This window comes from Notolepis coatsorum (genome assembly GCF_963971535.1).
Source record: "Notolepis coatsorum genome assembly, chromosome: 2".
NCBI lineage: Eukaryota > Metazoa > Chordata > Actinopteri > Aulopiformes > Paralepididae > Notolepis > Notolepis coatsorum.
In genome coordinates, this window is record NC_140166.1 from 200,321,690 (window position 1) to 200,343,144 (window position 21,455).

General features: G+C 44.1%; 2 protein-coding genes across 3 annotated transcripts in view; one reads left to right on the plus strand and one right to left on the minus strand.

Moving 5' to 3' along the window:
• The window catches only part of LOC311223690 (atrial natriuretic peptide receptor 2-like), a gene marked incomplete at its 5' end in the record, with an annotated part of 29,943 nt that extends 25,112 nt beyond the window's left edge, over window positions 1-4,831 (plus strand). Inside the window, 10 exons of the mRNA XM_084308462.1 lie at window positions 16-64; window positions 157-264; window positions 899-1,018; window positions 1,201-1,294; window positions 1,491-1,578; window positions 1,722-1,861; window positions 2,034-2,186; window positions 2,352-2,450; window positions 3,701-3,792; window positions 4,694-4,831. Coding sequence (XP_084164588.1) covers window positions 16-64; window positions 157-264; window positions 899-1,018; window positions 1,201-1,294; window positions 1,491-1,578; window positions 1,722-1,861; window positions 2,034-2,186; window positions 2,352-2,450; window positions 3,701-3,792; window positions 4,694-4,804 — 1,054 coding nt within the window. The 3' untranslated portion in view covers window positions 4,805-4,831. The remainder of the gene's footprint in view (window positions 1-15; window positions 65-156; window positions 265-898; window positions 1,019-1,200; window positions 1,295-1,490; window positions 1,579-1,721; window positions 1,862-2,033; window positions 2,187-2,351; window positions 2,451-3,700; window positions 3,793-4,693) is intronic.
• A 27-nt stretch (window positions 4,832-4,858) lies between these two features.
• Window positions 4,859-11,865, minus strand: LOC311223186 (uncharacterized protein). 2 transcript variants are annotated; one of them, XM_084307946.1, is made up of 3 exons: window positions 11,066-11,865; window positions 7,216-7,339; window positions 4,859-7,043 (listed from the first exon to the last, which is right to left on the minus strand). In XM_084307946.1, the coding sequence occupies exons 1-3, from the start codon at window positions 11,614-11,616 to the stop codon at window positions 6,288-6,290; spliced, it is 1,431 nt and encodes a 476-aa protein (XP_084164072.1). In that variant the 5' UTR covers window positions 11,617-11,865; the 3' UTR covers window positions 4,859-6,287. The 2 variants fall into 2 exon arrangements, with proteins under 2 accessions (XP_084164072.1, XP_084164073.1); XM_084307947.1 differs by having other exon boundaries at window positions 4,862-6,956.
• Window positions 11,866-21,455: the final 9,590 nt, after the last annotated feature.

The window sequence follows — 21,455 nt, forward strand, 5'->3', positions numbered from 1 at the left end:
CTTTCTCTCCCCCAGCTACTCCATGATCCTGCTTGAGATTGCTACTCGCTCTGACCTAATTTCAGTGAGTATGACAAACCCTCTCTCTCGATAAATTATAACCTTCTTATGGTCTTTGATGTTGGGGTTATAACGCTGGCACTTCACCCGCAACAGGACCAACCCGAGGGGATGAAAATGGACATCATGTGGCGCCCCCTACTGCCTGAACTGAAAACAGGGAAGAACGACACAGACTGCCCTGACCAAGGAGACTACTCCGAGGTATGTTGAGAGATGAATGGGAATGAATGAATGAATGAATGAATGAAAACTTTATTTAACAGATCGCAGAATGGGTACAATACAGTAGGGCTCAATGCACACAATTGTTAAGGGGATGCAGACCTGAGAAAGACGTTAGTCTTGTTTCCATCAGGGTCCCCCATTTTCAGTTCATATAGACATTTATGACATACACAACATACTACATGACATTTATGGCATAGGGACATATAGGTATTTAGTACTGATACATTTGTGACATAAACGGTATTCAAATATACAGTACTGTCACCCCTAGATCCTGACAGAGTATATACATATGATGGGGAGGGGATTGTACATTAGGAGGGGGTGGGTGGGTGGGAGAGAGATATACATACGGCGGGGAGGGAATATATACATGCGGTGGGGAGGAGACTGTCTATTAGGAGGTGGTGGGGGTTTTGGGCATTTACGGTGGCCAGTTTCGAATTGCAGCCTCCCTTTCTGCAGATGCTGAAAGGATAAACCACGACGTTTGTTTGTTCAGCGCCGGGTTGATAATCAAACATCTGTAAATCTGCAACAATGGTTAGTTTACCGTAGGAGTCCATAATACGATGGCCGTAATATCTTCTGTGGAACACTTGAACAGCTCATCAAGAAGTGCTGGTCCCACAACGTCACCATGAGACCCGCGTTCGAGCAGGTCAGGAAGTTGCTGGATAAGATGAACCCACACAAAGTCAGCCCCGTGGACATGATGATGAACCTGGTAATGATGATACATAACTGTAACAACACCAATCTCTTGTGACAAAGATTCACATATTGACGCCAGAAATAATCAATCTCGTTCAAAAGCGTTCGTACTTCGTCGCCTTCCTCTCTAGTCTGATCAGATGCAAAGAATGACTTGGCTTCTTTAAAGAATGACTTGGCTTCTTTAAATCATAGATGGAGAAATACAGCAAGCACCTGGAGGCCATAGTAGCTGAGAGAACCCAGGACCTTCTCCAGGAGAAGCAAAAGACAGATCGGTTGTTATACAGTAAGTCAGGATGAGATGAGTCTGGAAACTCATGATGCTCACTGACCAATTCAACACTGCCACCTAGTGGTAAAAGTGGTCTGCATCATTAGTTACAACCTAATTCTATGGTTATACCTCAGGCCCTAAAATACCATACTTCCTTTAAACATTTAGAAACACAACAAACCGTTTCTGTCTTGACATCTACCTCCAGGTATGTTACCAAAGCCAGTGGCCGACGATCTTCGTCAAGGTCGCACAGCGGAGGCTCAGAGTTACGCCAACGCGACAGTCTACTTCAGGTGTGTGTACATCAAAGTGGTAAAGCGTTCTCTATACTCATTTGTGTCCTCATCACACACACACACGTTCATGTTTCCAATTGACATTCAAATTGGTCTATGGTTGAAACAATACTAAGTTAACATGATATTTCGGGTGCCAGTGACATCGTAGGCTTCACTCAGCTCTCTGGTGCCAGCACTCCACACCAGGTGGTCGACTTCCTCAACCAGCTCTACACCACCTTCGATGACATCATCGACAACTACGACATCTACAAAGTGGAGACTATAGGGGATGCTTGTGAGTACATTTGTAAAAAAAATAATAATAATAATAATAATAAATGCTATATCTCATTGTCTATGTCCAAATGTGTGTTTTACCATCATCATCATCATCATGCCGGTCTACACCGTCTGCCTGACTGTCTGCCTCGTTTCTCCTGGCTCTACGTAATGTCTAAACCTTCCAGATATGGTGGTCTCTGGTATCCCCAATGAGAATGGTATCAATCATGCGGGGGAGATAGCCAGCATGGCCCTGGATCTGGTCAGCGTCTGCCATGTTTTCAAGATCCCCCACAAGCCCAACACACAGCTGAGGATACGAGCTGGCATCCACTCAGGTAGACCAATCGTCTGCTCTGTGATCTCATCTGCTTATCTTATCGCATCAATCACATGTCTGTAATCCAGGTTGTGCTTCCGAAAAAATTTCAGACAACATTCAGTCAATCAACATAAGCACTTTCAAGTTACATCCTGGTAACCTCCGTCTTTGATCTCTATAGGACCAGTTGTGGCTGGTGTCGTCGGAACCAAAATGCCCCGCTACTGCTTGTTCGGCGACACAGTAAACACTGCGTCACGGATGGAATCAACGAGCGACGGTACAGATTAGTAGACATAGAAGTGAAGTATTGTCTGGGAGTTTTGTAGACTCAAGGCTCATTACAGTGCCAAGTTAACAGGCCATACAAATTAAATGTCTTTCATTTCGGTGAACTGGTGACATTTGGCCATGGCCAGTCCAGTCCAGTCCAGTCCAGTCCAGTCCAGTCCAGTCAAGTCAAGTCAAGTCAAGTCAAGTCAAGTCAAGTCAAGTCAAGTCAAGTCAAGTCAAGTCAAGTCAAGTAATATGTCCCAAACTGGGCAATTCATTTTACAGCAGATAAATAGGAGCTCCAAAAAAAAAAAAAACATACGTACATAACAAGAAGAACAGACAGACATGTACAGTACATGATCGCAGGATCAGATGATGACAACAGCCAAACAGGCAACCACAACCATCCCCCCACCTCAAAGCCGCCCTCTCCTGCCTCCTCCATTTATGGCACGAATGGAGGTAGCTATATATGGGACAGGACCTCGTCAACAGTACAGTTTGATGGGAGGACAGTGTGCTCCTGACACTGTGCCAACCTGGATTTGCTCAGCAGCACCCCACTGTGGGGATAGATCACAAGGGACAGACATCCTGCTCACTAAGCACCTAATCCTCCACATCGAGCATGTAGGACAATGGTGGGGACAGAGAGTATGACTCTTTGGGAGGGAGGTGGAGGTTGTAGGCCCCTAAAGTCAAAGCAATGACCAAACCTTCAAACACAGATGGCTGCGCAATAGACGTTGTGGGACCAGCACTTGCACGTGTTCTGATAAATGTTGGCTAAATGCAGAAAATGTTAAAGGAACACACACCAACATTTTGGAAAATTAGCTTTCCGTCTTCTCCAGAGAGAGACAAGAAGATAGATACCAGTTTCCTCTCTGTGCGTTCAGTAGAAGGCTATCTGGCTGCACGTTAGCCTAGCTTAGCACAATGAATGGAAGCGGACATGGCCGGTTAGCCTTCGGGAGAGGTGTTAGTTGGACAATGCCTAGGCTAACCAGCCATGTCCGCTTCCATTCATTGTGCTAAGCTAGGCTAATGTGCAGCCAGATAGCTTTCTACTGAACGCACAGAGAGGAAACGGGTATCTATCTTCTTGTCTCTCTCTGGAGAAGACAATAAGCTTATTAGCCAAAATGTTGGCGTGTTTCTTTAAATGTACAGTACTCGTTGCTTTGTTTTGGAGCGTGTTGCATTGAAGTCATGCGTTGTACAACATGCGTTCCCTTCTCGTTGCGTCCGCAGCTCTGAAGATCCAAGTGAGCGGGGCCACGGCTGATCTGCTTCACACACTGGGTGGGTACATTCTAACGTGCAGAGGATCACTTAATGTCAAGGTAAGACTTCCACCCGGCTGCCACTTTAAAGCACATTCAATTTGTCACTTGCACTATTTGAACCCGGGGGGGGGGGGGGGGGGGGGGGTCATATTTGCTGAGGCAGCGGACTTGCACCAAGAGCCACCAACAGCAAAGCAAAATCAACCATTTCCAATTTGGTCGTTTTCATTTATATTGTAGAATTAATTATGCCCATGAAAGCTCTTCAATTAAAGCCAATGGTTATTTGTATAGACTGTCTTGTACATAGAAATGCTCCAGAAGGAAGGGTTCACATAAATGGTCACCAGATTGCACATGCAAATTCAAATGCAAACATATACGTAGCAGAACCACTGGGATCACTTTCGACACTGAGTGACCGATAAGACAAAATAATTTTTGGTGCTGAGATTTTAGAAGCTCAGTTAAATTAAATATAGTCAGGCACTTCCAGGCGGATGTCATGTTGGGTGTGTCTGATATTCACCCCCATTAGTATCACAGCTTGGTATTGATGTGTGTGTGTGTGGGGGGTTCATTGGTAAGGGGGCTTCTACTTAATCCCAAGGGACGTGGCCTCAAGTCTCATTGGCCTCCTGTGGAATAACTAGTCTCAATTAGGGGCTGGCCTCAGCTGCTTTATATCGCTCCTCAGCAAAACCTCATTTAAAATTCAGTGGGCAACACATACTTTGCAATATGAAGCCCCCACCCAGGGTTGCCAGGTGTACAAAAATTATCGTATTTGTATGATTAATTTTGCCCTCTGCATGCCTATTTGTTCTCTTGGTTATGACTTGCGAACAATACTCTTCCTCAAGAAACTATCATTTTAAGTCTGGCTCTGGGACGATAATTTAACATTTCCCATCTGGCACCACTGTCCCCACCTTCTCTCTTTCTCTCTGCTCTACAGGGCAAAGGGGAGATGACAACATGGTGGCTTGAAGCAAAGAGGGACGATCATACCGACCCACTGTTGAGAGCCATCGAGTGCAAGGGACTGCCTGTGCCAGTTAGCAACTAGCCAGCTATCTTTGTGTAGCCTAATATATGTAAATTATATTTCATATACAAGATACAACTTTTATTATCCCCTGGGGGAGATTGTGTTGTTGTCAACACCACTACATGGCATTGATTGGATGAGAATATACAAAAGCAAATCATTAAAAAAAAGGATAAAAGTATGAAAGAGGTCAAATCAAACCTGTGTGAATAATATACTGTATATTAAGTATGAACAGTGGTATTGTGCAATAGCTTTGTATCCAGTGCTTGTAGTTCAAATAAATTGTGAATGAATGTGCTGCTGGCACCTTCATATTCTTAAGAATTCTGTTAATCATAAATGGAAACGTCAGTGTTGTAGCTGGAATAGAGACATGCAACCGATAAGGTGTTAAATTGCACTGCAAGTGATATTTTCTCCAATTGTACTAGTGTTTATCCATCATTCATATTTATAGTTCCATGGGTGCTAACAAACATAACACCAGCGTAGCCATCTGGTATGTAACTGGTCTGCCCAATACTAAAAAAAAAAAAAAAAAAGATAACCACAATAGCCATATATATTTGTGAATTGTGACTTTACATGTGGGCAGCTTTTTCAGCACTTTGAGGGTGAAATACAAGATACTAATGTAATTTTCTGTCGTGACATAACATCAACATGATTTTCTGATTTGTTACTCAATTTTAGGCCAGGCACTTTGCACTTGTGATACTTATTTTAAATGACAGCCTTGAATGTAACTCATCTTAACTGTGTCATCATCAGCATGTGCAGATACCGGGTAGCATGATCTCTCTATGGTAATTATGTAAAATAAACTGTACATTTGATAGTCTTTGTTTTTGTAATGTATTGTGTTATGTCTCACACTATAGGATCACGAGTTGCATTAAATGGCTATTAGTTAGTTACAACTTCTCTTGTTTTTGCAATGCTATAATGATTACAAATGCAAGATAATGGGCCTTTGAGGTGGATGGCTATTAAAGATACGGTATTTGTAGTACTAAAGATGTAGTATTTGAAACTGACGAGATAAAGGGTATTTCACATCTTGCACCAAAATGTATTTGAAATTGAACCACTGAGTAATTTTCATATACAAAATAAGGTTATTCTCTGGCATAAGAGATATAGCAGCACTGAATACAGGACTCAAACACTTTCTCTTTCATTCAAAACATCAACCAACTAAATGACATACAGTAGAGAGGTACATATTTAACCGAAATTACAATTTACACCATTGACTGCATCCATCTAATTGTGTAGGTGTCTTTTTACGGACACACTTCGCAAAGACGATGAGGAACAATCAGTTAGCCTTGAAACTAAATTGCTGATTTAAGGCCTCTAAAGAATCCAATCACTAAACTGACTTCAGCTCCTCTTTCTCACAATGATGAATGAAAGAGCTGTGCACTGTACGAAGGGGGCAAACAGATGCAAAGTCTCCTAGCCCTGATGCGATGGCCAGCCCCAAACTGTCTCTTCACGTCACCCTTGATTTGACCCATGTCTTGCCAATGGGCCCATTCTGATAGTTGACCATCCTGCATGCCACTGTGAACAGCTGGTTCAAGCTTCGAGAGGTGGCCAGAGGTATGATGGTGCTGAACAGGGCGTACTCCCTCACCCTCTGGAAGAGCATGTCCACGTGCATCCTCAGGCGTGCCGTGGACCGCTTCATCTTGTACACCGCCATTTCTTTTTGTTTCGACAGGAACGGCAAGCGGTGAACCTTGCACGGGACGAGGTCGTCCACCTCGAGAGCCTCGTCCACCATGATGGCCGTGTCAGGGGTCAGTAGGGTGACGATTCCCGACCGCTGAAACACTTCCTCGTCACTGAGGGACCCGGAGTAGACGGCAGATACGAACGTGAGGGCGCCATGTGGTGCCATGCCCACCATTGCCTTGAGAGTGCAGTCAGATTCGTGTTCGGCATAGAACGCGTCATCCTGAAAATAGAGGGAGGCCGGCCTCCGGCTACGGAACTCAACGATGTCAACGACCACCTGGGTGTCCGGGTAACACTTGAACTCTTCGGGCAGGCGGGCTCGGACAGTCTCCTTCAGCATCCAAATTGACACGGATCCCAGAAAGCCGTAGAGGAAGTTGGCCCAAGATCCTATGATTTGGCTCACGGTGGACACCTCCACCTTGAAACACATTGCCAGATCCATTAGCTCTAGACCCTGAACGAGACAACTCATGAACAGGAAGTACTCGTCTAGAGTAGACAGGGGCTGATGGATGGACACACACACACACACACAGTCAGTAAATATCAACCACTTACAATACTTACATCACCATATTATTCTGCATATTATTCAATGAAATATTGAATGGGTACGTGCACAGTGACAGTCTTTGTTTGGTGATTCTAGCCTTGTAATTAAATATATTCAGACTCACTGGTAGTCTTCCAGGTTGAACCATTTCCTTGAAATGTCTGGTGTGGGTGGGAAGTCGCACCATTTGCCCGGTTGCTGGTTTAATCAGTGTCCAAAAGGCCATCAAGTGCTCATATGTAGAGAATCTGCAGAGAGAGTTAAGAGAAGGCTTCATTGATCCAGACATTTACATTGTAATTTTCATTCAATATTTTAGAGCATGTTACAGATTATCGATTCGGACGTAAAGTTAGCAAAACCTTGACTTGACTTTTAACACTGAGTGCCACTCACGGCTTTTCTCGGGTTTACGACCCGACCGTTGAATGCCACGCCCGAGTATTCTCGGGTATTTTTATTTTTATTTTTTTATTAGCGATCTGAAATCATATCGCATCACGCGAGCCTACCGTTGGAGATCCAGGGACCGCCGGCGCTCAGATGTGAAAAAAGCGCCCCCTATCGTCTCCCAGATGGTAAATCACCCTTTTGGAATGGACTCAATGAAAGTGAATGGGAGAACGGATTTCTGACTCCACATTTTACTTCTCACTGATGCAGCCGGGGTCTACCAGAGTTCATTCTGGAGCCTCTGAGCCGCGCGGATCATGTGTTATACTGTACACACGATGGATCAATACATTTATCGATTTTTTCGAATGGCGATCGGAAATTGGAATAAACCATTTGTGTTGTGAAGGATCAGATTAAACCGAATATATATATTTATTTATATATATATATTTAAATAGTATTTGTATATCGTTTGATATCCCCTGTATATTCCTTGTACAATATGCACTGAATATCCCTTTAGTCTACTAAACAGCCCATAATAGTTTCATTCTACCATTGGACGAGAACCTGGCGCCATCAGCCATACCCCTAGGTTCAAGTTCAATCGTGCCGCCCAACATGTCGTGGCAAGCCCGGTTCCGCGTAGGAATACGTCTGGCGAAATACGAATGGTACTATTTGTTCACAGCGCATATATATATGGCGCAAGTAAAGTAGAACTTTCTTTTAGTCCATTGGTTCTTTACCCTCCAACCGAGTAACAGACGCGAAGCCTCACCCACGACGCACGTGTGGTGCAGTAAGGCCTACTTGGCCTCAGAATAGGCATTGAGATATCGTGTGGATTAATAGTTGAATTGTCATAGTTTGGCACTATACCGTCGAGTTGGACGTATTCTATTAAGCTAATAATAGTCTATTTATGTATGGTGCATCGTTCGGTTAGAGTTATAAAGTTATCAGTACCCCCATCGTTCCTGACGTTATCTGGAGTCTTAACCAGGCTGAGCAGACCACTAGTGGTGCTTGCATCCGAGGAGCTCCGGGCCAGGGCGACTGGACCTGTACATTGGATTACTCTACCCGGACGACGGCGAGCCTTCCACGGCTTGGATTATGCTTTGGGTGCTTGATTATTCCATGGATAACGGCCAACACTGCTGAGTGTTGGAACTACCCCCCGGAGAGGAGTCCAGGTGAGACGGCGCTCTACACCAGTGAGGTCGCCTCACGTCTCTCCGTTGTGGACCGGCAGCTACCGTCCACCAGAGGGTCCAGCTGTATTCATCTGCGGACCGAGGTTCTGTGGGCACCGTGTTCAAGACTTTGAATTCTCCCAAGAAATCGTCGGCCAGATGGGATACCGCCAGCGGCTCTTCTAACCCCCCCTCCTACTGTCTTACAACCAGCGGGACCCCCCCCCCCTTAGTGTATCCAGCTATAATCATTTAAGTACCATCGCTATAGTTCCCTAAAGAACCGGGTTGTATACTTACTCCCTGCGTAACCAGAGATTGGACATTCAATGTTGATTTACCTACGAATACTCATTTGCCATACAAGTGCATTTCAAATCATAAGTGTAAACAAGTGAACGTTGTATATACCTTTTGCTATATTAAATATTCGATTTGTACATTTGTGTGGACTTCGTTTCATCAGGTGGGAAAGTGTTCATCATATCTATATCATGTACTGGATGGCCAGAAGTTAAAGTACAAGAGGTAGTGGTTTAATACCATACTTAACAATACAGTCAGGGAATTGTACCCCTCAGTTACAATTTGGATACCATCTGACCTCAGGTAAGGAATCTATGTTATCAGTGTTAGGATAATCAGACTCATTTTCACTGATATAATTATAAGCGTTTGTGATATGTGATATGGCTGTTTTGACTGTAAAAGCCATGAGGAAATAATAGCAGCGATTATCAGCGCACGGCACAAGTGTGCGTGCGCACACATATACTATCGATCATCTAGCGTTTATTTGAAAACGATTCATAAATAGGCAGACAAATGACAACGTTCTGGAATATTCCAGTAAAAGGCGATTATCATCATAGGCATGGGTTGTTTTTCCCCGGAAAACGGGTGATTTTCAAAATGCTATCAAACGGAAATGAAGTGATAAAAATACAATCTGCCTTGCCAATGTTGACTGGAAAATGAGTCTTTGATAAGCGACGGGCAGATTAGACACATAGCCATAATTTAAAACATAGATTAGGCGATATTAACGTTAACATTGGCCGTGGATAGGGATGGGAATCGAAAACCGGTTCCCATTGGGAACCGGTTCCTAATTGGCCGATGCCTGGAACCGTGTGGCTCCTGTGACTTTCGATTCCCTTAACGCTGCCAGGTTTTTCCTACAGTTGCGCGCGTTAGCATATAGCCATGGCAGACTGTATTTGATTCCTTAAGGGCTCGAAATTGCCTGGCTTTTGGTCATATGCTCCCGAAATGCTCCCGCTGTTTGGCTACTTCTATGTGCAGTGAAAACTACTTGAATGCTTTAGAACATAGTCATTGATTTAGTTTAGGTTGAGCTAAAATTAGCCGCGGAGCTATCGCTAGCTAACGTGAGCTAACGCTATTTAATCAAGCTCACAAAGAGAGATAAACAGCTGACAGCGGATAGTACAGGTACAAATACAATAAAACAGCGGGTGGGGACTGTTGTGTAAACATTGTACTCTTTAGTTCACATATAATAAGAGCCGGATTGTTTATTTACAAAGTCTCTACTCTGAGTCCGTCAGACAGGAAGTACCATGGTGCAACATACAAATGTGTCCGTGTAGCAACACAAGCCAATACCTACAGGACAGGGGCCCGGGGAGGGAGGTCTGTGTGTGTGTGTGTGTGAGACAGAAGTCAGAGGAATAACGACTGTTATTCAATAGATTAAATTAGTTTAAGAATAAAAAAATAAATACATTTTAAGAGAATCTCAAATACATTATTTTATTTAAGTGTAGGCTATAGTTAATGTTTTATTTTTTACAGTTTTTGTATTTTTCTGACATGGTAAATGGCTGCTTTTTTATATAGCGCTTTTATCCAAAGCGCTTTACAATTTGTTCCTTACATTTTACCCAATCACTCACACATTCACACAACGACGGCGGAGGCAACCATGCAAGGTGCCAACCTGCTCATCGGGAGCAGTTAGGGGTTAAGTGTCTTGCTCAAGGACACATCGACACGCTGCCCGGGAGGAGCGGGAATCGAACCGGGAACCTCCGGATTGCCAGAAGACTGCTCTACCTCCCGAGCCACTGTCGCCCCTGACATGGGGGCTCAACAATAAATGACAATCAGAAATGTCAAGTTGCATGTTGTTATTCTAACCAGCTTAGTTCTGTTGCATTTCCAATTTATTTATTTAAATTATAAATTGATCAGGTATCGATAAGAGAATCGATAAAGAATCGAATCGATAAGCAGAATCGATAATGGAATCGTATCGATAAAATCCTATCAATTCCCATCCCTAGCCGTGGATGGTGGCATTCAACGGGGTAAAAAGGAAAACACGGCCCGGCACTGAAAGTGTTAATAGACTACCTTGTGTACAGGTGGATTGCCTCATCATCCTCTCCAAATCTTAGAAGGCCAAAGCGTTGTTTTAAGACTTCCTGCTCCAGTCTCTCCTTTTCTCCAAGAAGCTCATCGTGCATCTTCAGGTCGGAACCTAGCCTCTTTCGTGACTGTGGTTTGCAAGCCTGGGGCTTTTGTGAAAGCTCCTCTGAGACGACCAGGCAGTAGTCATGATCAGAGCTCACCGTGTAAAGCATCTCCTCTGTGGCAAGATCTTCTTCTCCATCACCTGCTCGACCAGACTCATCCCACAGGAAGCGGCTGGGGACTGCACCTTGCTTCAGTCTCCTGCCCTGCGCCCCTTCACATTCATAGTCGTTGTCCTTAAAGTGGAGACTGCACACCTTATTATGACGTCCAGGTGCTAAGTAGTAATTTCTGATACGACGAAGCCAATTTCTTCTGCAATCTTCATCCACTGGGAACGAGTGAAAAGCCACGTTTGGGTGGTTCTTTGCCGACACTGAACATTGGGGTACAGTACAGAAATACAACGGGCATATAGCCAGCTCGCTCATTTTGATCTCATTTGCACCCTGCTAGCCCATGCAGCTTCTCCACAGCGCTGGTGGCTTAGCTATGATCCCTAAACTAACGTTAGCCAACAACTAACGTTACTGTAGCTAGCTCAGACGCCGAGTTCGCCAACTAATTGAAATGCAAGCTTGCCATTTCTCAAATAGTCAGTGGGTTACGTTATAGTCAAACGCCTGGAAATATAAACTTGAATGTAAAAAATAAATAAAATAAAAACTCTAATTTGAGACAAAATCACCCAATAAAAGCTCCCACAAGTTATCCACAATAACAACAACGCACGCTGGTTGACGATCAAACCGGGCACAAACTAACCAGGAAGTTGGAGAAAGGAGAATCAGCCTCACAGCCAATGGTATGTGGTAGAACCAATAGGGTCCAGCTGCAGCGCCGGAAAATCCTCTCACTGGGCAAGCCTGTGGCAGCCACGAGAGTAGGGTATATCTGCAGAGCCACAGAGTAGGGTATATCTGCAGAGCCACAGAGCCCAACGTCTGGGCGGGGCTTCGTGGCGTGGACGTGGCTTGAGGCGGGGCTTCGTGGCGTGGACGTGGCTTGTGGCATGGACCTGGCTTTGCACTACTGCGCATGCGGATGAGGGGGGGGGGGGGGCTCTCTCGCTGTCTCTCTCTCTCTCGTTTACGACATACACAACTTTCGTTCTATCGCCATGCTCTAAGACAAACTCTAACCTTAACCAACTTCGAAAGAGTGCCTAAGCTTAACCAGTGTAGAAACAGGCGTCGGCCAATCAGAGAGCGTCTCCGAGAAATGCGGCTTGGTTTGGTATTCACGCAGCCCCCCCCCCCCCCCCCCCCTCATCCGCATGCGCAGTAGTGCAAAGCCAGGTCCATGCCACAAGCCACGTGCACGCCACAAAACCCCGCCCAGACGTTGGGCTCTGTGGCTCTGCAGATATATGCTATTGCGGAGGTGCGCTGTTTTAAGTGAGCGTGTGTTATTGATTGATTGATTGATTGAAAACTTTATTAACAGATTGCAGAATGGGTACAGTACAGTACAGCTCAATACATACAATTGTTAAGGGGATGCAGACCAGAGAAAGACTTCCGTCTTGTTTACATCAGGGTCCCCCATTTTCAATTCATCATAATTTATTATTGGATTGATTGATTGATTGATTGATTGATTGATTGAAATTTTCCCTTTTTCTTTTTTGCTTGCACGCAAACGGTGCTGGTCTGATTTCATACAATACACACACACTACTAGGCTACTACAGCGAGCCCCACTCATTTCATATAGTGCAAATTAATTGTTCAAATGAAGGCATCCAATATGATTAACCATTGTCTTACCTTAATGCAACAAAAAAAAATCGACTTTTTGCGCATCAATGATCTTTTCTGCTTTAAGTTTGTCTGTGAGATCACTTTCAATGTGAAGCGGACTCAGAGTTGACCGTCTCTCCTGGCGCATATTGTTGTTCTTCTTAGCCTAAGGCGCCTAAGGAAGTTCCAAGTCAGTCAGAAGATCCTTAGGAACTTCTACTCATGTACAATAGAGAGCATCCTGACTGGCAACATCACCTCCTGGTTTGGGAATAGCACTGCACAAGACCGTAGCAGACTACAAAGAGTGACACGTTCAGCCGAACGCACAATTGGAGGGGGGCTTCCCACCCTCCAGAACATTTACAACAAGCGGTGCAGGGGGAAGGCTAAGAGAATCATCAAGGACTCCAGCCACCCGAACAACTGCCTCTTTGAACTGCTGCGGTCAGGCAAGCGATACCGGAGTCTTAAGGCGAGCACAGAAAGACTCAGAAGAAGCTTCTATCCCCAGGCCATCAGGCTGCTAAACGAACAATAAACACTATGCAACAACCATCAAATGCAAACAGCACACACACCCACACGCACACACTCACTTAAACAAACAACACACTGCAGCACCCACTCTCCACACTTTAGATCACACAAACACACTTTATATTTATTGATAAAGGATTTGCACTACAACTCGTACACCTACTGTAAATTGTACCTAAATTGCACCTCATCCCATTTCTGCCTTGCACTATATAGTATTGTATATTAGTACACTGCATAGTATTGTATATTATATGGTAACTCAGTTACGTCTATTCTGCATCGAACATTGTACATATGTCTATACTGAACACTGTGACCTCATTTTTTTTACTTCTAATTTACATGCTATACTATGTTATTTTATTTCATACTTATCTTGTCTTGCACAGTCTCTGGAGCGTAACAGTAAGAAGCATTTTGTATAAAAGTATTCTGTACTTCTGTATGACAACTATTAAAGAAACTTGAAACTTGAAACTAGCCAGTTTCGGATGCGCCTCATTGGGAAAGGCCGTTCACAAGTTGCGGTGCCGACGGCAATGAAGGAAACGTTTTCCGTAATTTGGATCTCATCATGCTTTGAAAACAATGTACATAGTAGCTCTAAAAAGTGTCCACGGTTGGTTTGATTAACTCTGACTCAGTCTCATCATGCCCTCGGCCTCAGGTGATCCGTGTTATGCCCAGGCGGCATGTAACTTGGAATGGAGTTCCAGGTCTTGGCAGCTCTCACGGAGAGGGCTGCTTTGCTAAATCACCCGGTACAACAGTTTTGAACCCGAACGCGGAACTGCAAGTTTGTTGGTAAAAGACTACACGCGAACCTGGAGGTGAAAAATCGGAAAGTGGGGGTGGGGCTAGACCATGGAGGGTTTTGAAGACCAGACTGGCATCGGTTAGTTTGATGATGCGGCGTGATTGGTTACTGCCTGCAGTCTGGAATGTTAACGGCCACCACACCTACTGCCATTGACACCTTGGTTGGCCGACCCTTGCGTATTGTCACCACCGGGCTGCAGCAGCCCACACACACACAATATCGTAGCCTAGGCTTCCTATAATAATGTGGGTCGGCATTGCCTCCCGTGGCCTTATATACCCGCCGCCTATGACCCTGCTCTAAAGATAAACTCTAAGCATAACCGACTTCGAAAGAGGGCCTAAGCATAACCAGTTCGAAACAAGGCGGACAGACATTAATAAAATGTTCAATCAATCAATCCAATAACACACGCTCACTTAAAACAGCGCACCTGTATGTACATTCATAAGGACACCAAATTAATTAACCGTACGGACCTATAGATCATGAGGCTATTGAAACTATATGGGTGGAAATTCTATTTGAAAGGGCTAAATCTGTTCTAGTCGGCACAATTTACAGACCGCCAGACCAAAATGGCTTTTATGATGTGTTGGATTGGATGTGTGCTTAGCTGGAGCTGAGGATGCAGAAAAGATTCGTATTGGGGATTGGAACACGGATATGCAACAAAAAGATGCACCCGTCTTCAAATCCTTCAATAGGTTTTGTGATCTGCACGGCCTCAGCCAGCTAATCACCCAACCCACACGTGTATGTGAGTCAACTCAGACTACCATTGACCTCATCCTGACCTCTGACAAGTCCAGGATCTCCAATAAAGGGGTTATAGCATGCGGGTTAAGTGATCATTATATGATATTCTGTACCCGCAAAAAGCTAAAACAAAAGGCTGGCTGTCACAAAACAGTCACATCTAGAGACCTCAAAACCTACTCTAGCGAGGCCTTTCACCTTGAACTGGAGAACCTGCACTGGTCAGATGAGCTCAATGGTACACTGGTTGAAGAAACATGGCTTGGTTTCAAAACCAAATTTTCAACAATACTAAACAACATGGCCCCCCTAAGAACCACCAGGGTAAAAAATCGCGCTGAGCCGTGGATGCACACTGAAATACTGACCGCTATGAAAACCAGAGACAAAAAATGCTCTGAGTTTCGTAAAAGTCAGTCAAAGCTTACCAAAAGCACGAGCAGTGAACTCCAAGCCCACGTGACTGAACTCAAACTGGAAAGAAACAGACTAAGGGGCCTTTCTCACTCACGTTTGGGGATCGAATCACTGCTCCCGAGAACGGGGGGGGGAGTGTTCTCACTCACCCCTTTTGGGATGCGAAACGGCGCTGATTCGTTTTACCCCCCGCTGAACGGGATCAGTTGGATTAGGTGGTCTCGGAATCGGGCCGTACGGGTGCAGGGGGCGTGACACACACAACGTCGTTACTGTCATGCTTGCTTGAATTTTGGGCAGATAAACACCACACAGCAACAACTGGAGAATACCCACAAAAACGATATTTATGGGCAATTTGAGAGTTCAGACCTCAACCAAAAACAAGTGGATGAAAACATGAAGCCACGTTACAAACGCACAGCACTTCCCTGGCTCGCATTAGGCCTGGCAATTTTTGTTTGCCATGCTATTTTCTTAGTTTCTTGTTTGAATGCATTTATTTCTATTAGACCAGTGGTGCCCAACCAGTCGACCAGTAGATCAATGACATGTAATATAATTGCCACGAACGATGGGATAATGTTAGCTGCTGGACAGGCTAAGCTAACTAGCATTAGCTGTTAGCTTAGCGTTAACGTTAACCCTGCAAAACGCTCAAAAGCGGACTCTACAACAGAGTTCCATTTGTGAGAAAAGAGGCAGAACACACAGTGAATGTATCCGTTTTGTTTATTGCACGTTCTTTGCTGAAAAGAAAAAGTGCTACAGGCTATACTAGACTAGGCTAAGCTAACTAGCGTTAACCGTTAGCTTAGCGTTAGCCCTGGGAAACGCTCAAAAGCGAACTCTACAACACCATCCATTCGTGATAAAATGGGGTGGGTTATATTGACAAGGCTTGACAACAGAGGTTCAAATATAACTTCATATTTATTGCTTATTCATTCATTTTATATTATCATCCAGTCTCCAGCGCCATGTTAACACTTCCTGTGTTTACATTTTCGAACGTGACATCATCGCCTACGGCAAGCGTAAACGCTCAAAAGGCAAACCGTAAACAGAACCCGGAACGAAACAAGACTGCAGTGTGTACGCAAACTAGAGGGGGGAGAGGGGGGGGGGGTTCGCATCAGATCTCGGAACGGGCCAGAACGGAACGGAATAGAAACGAATAGGGTGAGTGAGAAAGGGCCCTAAGAAATGACGTAAACTCCATGATCAAAACTGCAAAAAAAAAAATCCTCAATGACAAAACTGAGGAAAACAAAAACAAACCACGTGAACTTTGGAAATTACTCAATAATCAACTAGGCTGCAGTAAAAAACTTAAAACCAGATTCTCAAACAAACATAAAGATGGACAACACGCTCATCACAGACAAGCTGGATGTAGCCAATTACTTAAACATTTTCATCACAAACATAGCCACAACACTGGTAAACAAACTACCCTCCCACTCAGGGCATTATGGGGTAGAACATAGCATACTACAAGAACCTAGGGGTCCACAAAGACGACTTCAAACTGGAAATGGTAACAACAGATGTGGTACTCAAAAAACTGAGCGCCCTACAACCTAACAAGGCCATGACAACATCCCCTCCAAATTCCTCAGAGACTCAGCAGCCGCCATCACCCCAGTCATCACACACATAATTAATAAACCTCTCCATAAAACAGAGACATGTCCCCAAGGACTTCAAAATTGCGAGAGTAACACCCCTGCACAAAAGGGCAGCAAATTAGACCCAGGCAACTACCGCCCTGTTTCTATCCTTACCTCCATCTCGAAAGTCATGGAACAAATTTTATACGAACAGGTCGAAAAGTACCTCGTGGGAAAAAATCTAATCTACGAATTCCAATCTGGCTTCAGAACATCCCACTCCACTGACACATGCCTTCTCTATTTAAAGACCACATCAAACAAGAGGTGAACACGGGCAAATACTGCGGCATGGTCATGCTGGACCTACAAAAGGCCTTCGACACTGTCAATCACACCATTCTGATTGACAAGCTAAGAGCAATTGGTTTTGATAGTCTATCAGTGAGCTGGATGCAATCCTACCTGGAGGGGAGAGAACAGATGGTGGAGGTAAACGGTACCCTATCCCCCCCCTCACAGTGAGCTGTGGTGTTCCACAAGGAAGCATACTAGGTCCGCTACTGTTCCTAATTTATGCAAATAGAATGTCGTCAGCTTGTGACTGCAACTTGTTCCTGTTTGCGGACCACTCAGCCCTGCTGGTCTCTGACAAGAACAAGTTACAGGTTGAAAAAACCCTCAGCTCGGAACTAGGCAAAATCTGCATATGGCTCGCCGATAACAAACTATCATTACACATGGGCAAAACAGAGTCCATTCTCTTCGGTTCAAATAACAAACTCCGCAAGACCGACGGCTTCTCAGTTACAGTGGGTGACTATTGTCACAAGGAAAGATGAAATTACCTACCTGGGTTCCATCCTAGAGGCTAATCTTTCCTGTGACAAAATGGCATCCAATGTAAGAAGAAAAAAAGTCAACCAACGACGAACTCGATTCTTGTACCGGATCTCCTCTCTGGTAAACAAGAATTGATTGATTGATTGATTGAAAAGTTTATTAACAGATTGCAGAATGGGTACAGTACAGTACAGCTCAATACATACAATTGTTAAGAGGATGCAGACCTGAGAAAGACTTTCGTCTTGTTTCCATCAGGGTCCCCCATTTTCAATTCATCATATGACACACATGACATACAGATAGACAGTACTGCTACATCTATACATTTATGACATACCAGATTTTCAAATACAGTACTGTTTGTGATACTAAAAAAATCCAGAAGAAGAGTATATACATTTGACATAGAAACTGTGCATTGGGGGAGGTTGGGTAGGTGGGGTGGGGCTGTACATTGGAGGTGGGGGGGGGGGGGGGGTTGGGTAGGGGGGGGGGGACACTGTACATTGGAATACTGACATACATTTGACATGGAAACTGTACATTGGAGGAGGTTGGGTAGGTGGGGTGGGGTTGGGTGGGGCTGTACATTGGAATACTGACAAAGCCATGCTTGGTCTTTATTGTACAACTGGGTTAGGACATTTGTAGGGGCCAGTTTTGAATTGCAGTCTCCCGTAGGTGTTCTTTGAGAGTGTAGAATACCCTGAAGACTCTGGCAGGAGCACTCATTCAAGGGTACTACGACTATGCTTGCACCTCATGGTACCAAAGCACCTCAAAGGCGCTAAAAACAAAATTACAAACATCTAAAAACAAACTGGTCAGACTACTGCTTGACCTTACTCCTAGAACCCACCTCACCCCTGCCCACTTTGACTACCTAGGATGGCTTAGAGTAGACGACAGAGTACAGCAACTTGCAATGGGCCTGGTCTACAAGATACACTACACGACCAAGGTATCCATGTACATTAGGGTGTGTCAAGAAATGAAAATTTGAGAAATGAGAGGTGGCCCTATGGTTTCAAGTTGTGTTATGATATAATAAACCATAATCAAAATCAAAAAAGTGCGTTTGACTTTATTTACCTACCCCGTTTTTCTATTGAAAATTTGCATGTTTTGGCCTTTTTGGCGGATTTCTGACCGTTTCCGCCAAAATCACATTTTCATATATGTGGCTGCTTGTCTACATCCTGGGACCTCATTCAGACTTACTACCCCTACCGTAAGCTTGGTATGGTAGCCCATATCATGTTACAATACAATAACATACAATACCAAGGTATACCATAAATAAATAATCGGAAGTGTGTGGTACTGTATAATTAGTGAAAACAGGGCAGGACAGCATTTTGGTTTTTATAATGCTTTATTTTTTTTGCCTTTGTTATTTTATACTTTTTATTTTATTTTATTTTGTATCAGATACTGTAGCAATACATCTTGCTGTATTTCAAAGCCATAAATGTGGAGATTCAGTTTGATTGCATGTACAATCTACTTCATGGCAAGCTTCATGATGCCGATGAGGTCTGCCCTCCCCCGGATGAATCCGTCCCTCCTCTCAGCACCATACACAGCACTGGCTGCTGCTGTCACTTCCTTCACAGCTATCTCTATAGCCTGCGTGTGGCAGGGGAAGTACTCCACCTCCATGGGCTTCCCCATGAACTCCAGCAACTCCGACTTGGTTAGCTTGCAGGTGATGATAGGCTCGGTGGCGCCCTCCTCAGTCTGGCCAGCAGCTTGCCCTTAAGTCCATGGCTGCGGCACCACCAGTCACAGAACAGGTTAGCTGTGGTGAGCCACCTGCTGTGTCCAGTCTTGCCAACTGTCAGTGCAGCAAGATCATTGTCCATCTTGCCACTTCTGATAGCCTTGGTGATCCTGTATCCATAGTGCTGGTCTGAGGAGAGGTCTTTGACTACCTTGTCAGGAAGATCAGGGAGACTTGTCTTCCCCGGGATTGCCGGGAAGCTGAGGGTTCTCTCCAGAGAGCTGACAGTCGGCAGCAACTTCCCCAGCTCTCCCTCCCACAAGTCCTTGCTGCTGCTCTTCCCATCTCTCTGAGAGATCAGCTTCCTCAGCTTCAGCTCGTTAGTGTGCAGCTGGCACACAATCCAGAACAGTCTTCTGTCCAGGTATTCCTCCAGGAAGTGGAACATCCCACCCTTTAAACCCGGTGTTACTGTTGGTGCTGTCTCCAGCAATGGACTCTAGGCTGTCAGAGACTCCGTACTTGGTACACCACTCAAAGACTTGGAGAGCGAGTGCCTGTGATGATGACATGGTGGAGTCGCCAGGAACCTTCTCCTTGATGAAGTGGTCGAGAAAGCGGCCATCTCCGTCAGTCATGGTGTAGATATCCTTCTTCTGGGTGGATGTGTAGAACTTCTTGTTGTCCAGGTTGAAGTCTCGAACCTTCGTCTTGGTGATTCTTGAATCTATCATGATAGTCTTGACATCCCCTTCTAGTATCTCCCTATCCCCAGGCCATCAGGCTGCTCAACGAACAATAAACACTATGCAACAACCATCAAATGCACACACAGCACACACATCCACACGCACACACTCACTTTAAACAAACAACTCACTGCAGCACTCACTTTACACACTTTAGAACACCTAAACACACTTTACACTTTATATTTATTGGTAAAGGATTTGCACTACAACTCGTACACCTTACTGTAAATTGTACCTAAATTGTACCTCATCCCATTTCTGCTCTGCACTATATATTATTGTATATTAGTACATTGCATAGTATATTGTATATTGTATGGTAACTCAGTTACTTCTATTCTGCATCGAACATTGTACATGTCTATACTGAACACTGTGACCTCTATTTTTACTTCTATTTTACATGCTATACTATTTTATTTCATACTTATCTTGTCTAACACAGTCTCTGGAGCGAAACAGTAAGAAGCATTTTGTATAAAAGTATTCTGTACTTCTGTATGACAACTATTAAAGAAACTTGAAACTTGAACTTCTCTCTAGACTGCACCTTCCTCATCACCTCATCCCTAGCACGGTGAATCTTCTTGGGATCAACAGCCAGGTACTCACTTGTATGGATTATTTCAATAACTGTTAATATTCGGGATAATTCTACCACAAAAGGTAACGTTTTTGACAAATATTGAAACGCAGTTAGTTTCTCCTCCCTATTGTTAGCATGTAGCAACAATTAGATCTGAAATTAGTTTCAAAATGGTTGCACTTTGGTGAAAAAATAAAAGTACAGTCGATTACATAGATTTCATTATCTGTTCTTATGCCTGGTGATACTAAATCCAAATTGAACTCGGGCATTTGAAATATAATATATGTATATATATATAAATGTGCGAATTGGCTATAATAAGGTAATTTATAAGCCTCCTATTCTATATTCTATAATAATATTTCAAATTGCATTGGTCCGGATGGGAGAATTCAGTACTGTATCTACAGAACCTTCCGTTTAATCATCTTCCCTTTATTAATTTCCTTAGATTTCTTGTACACAT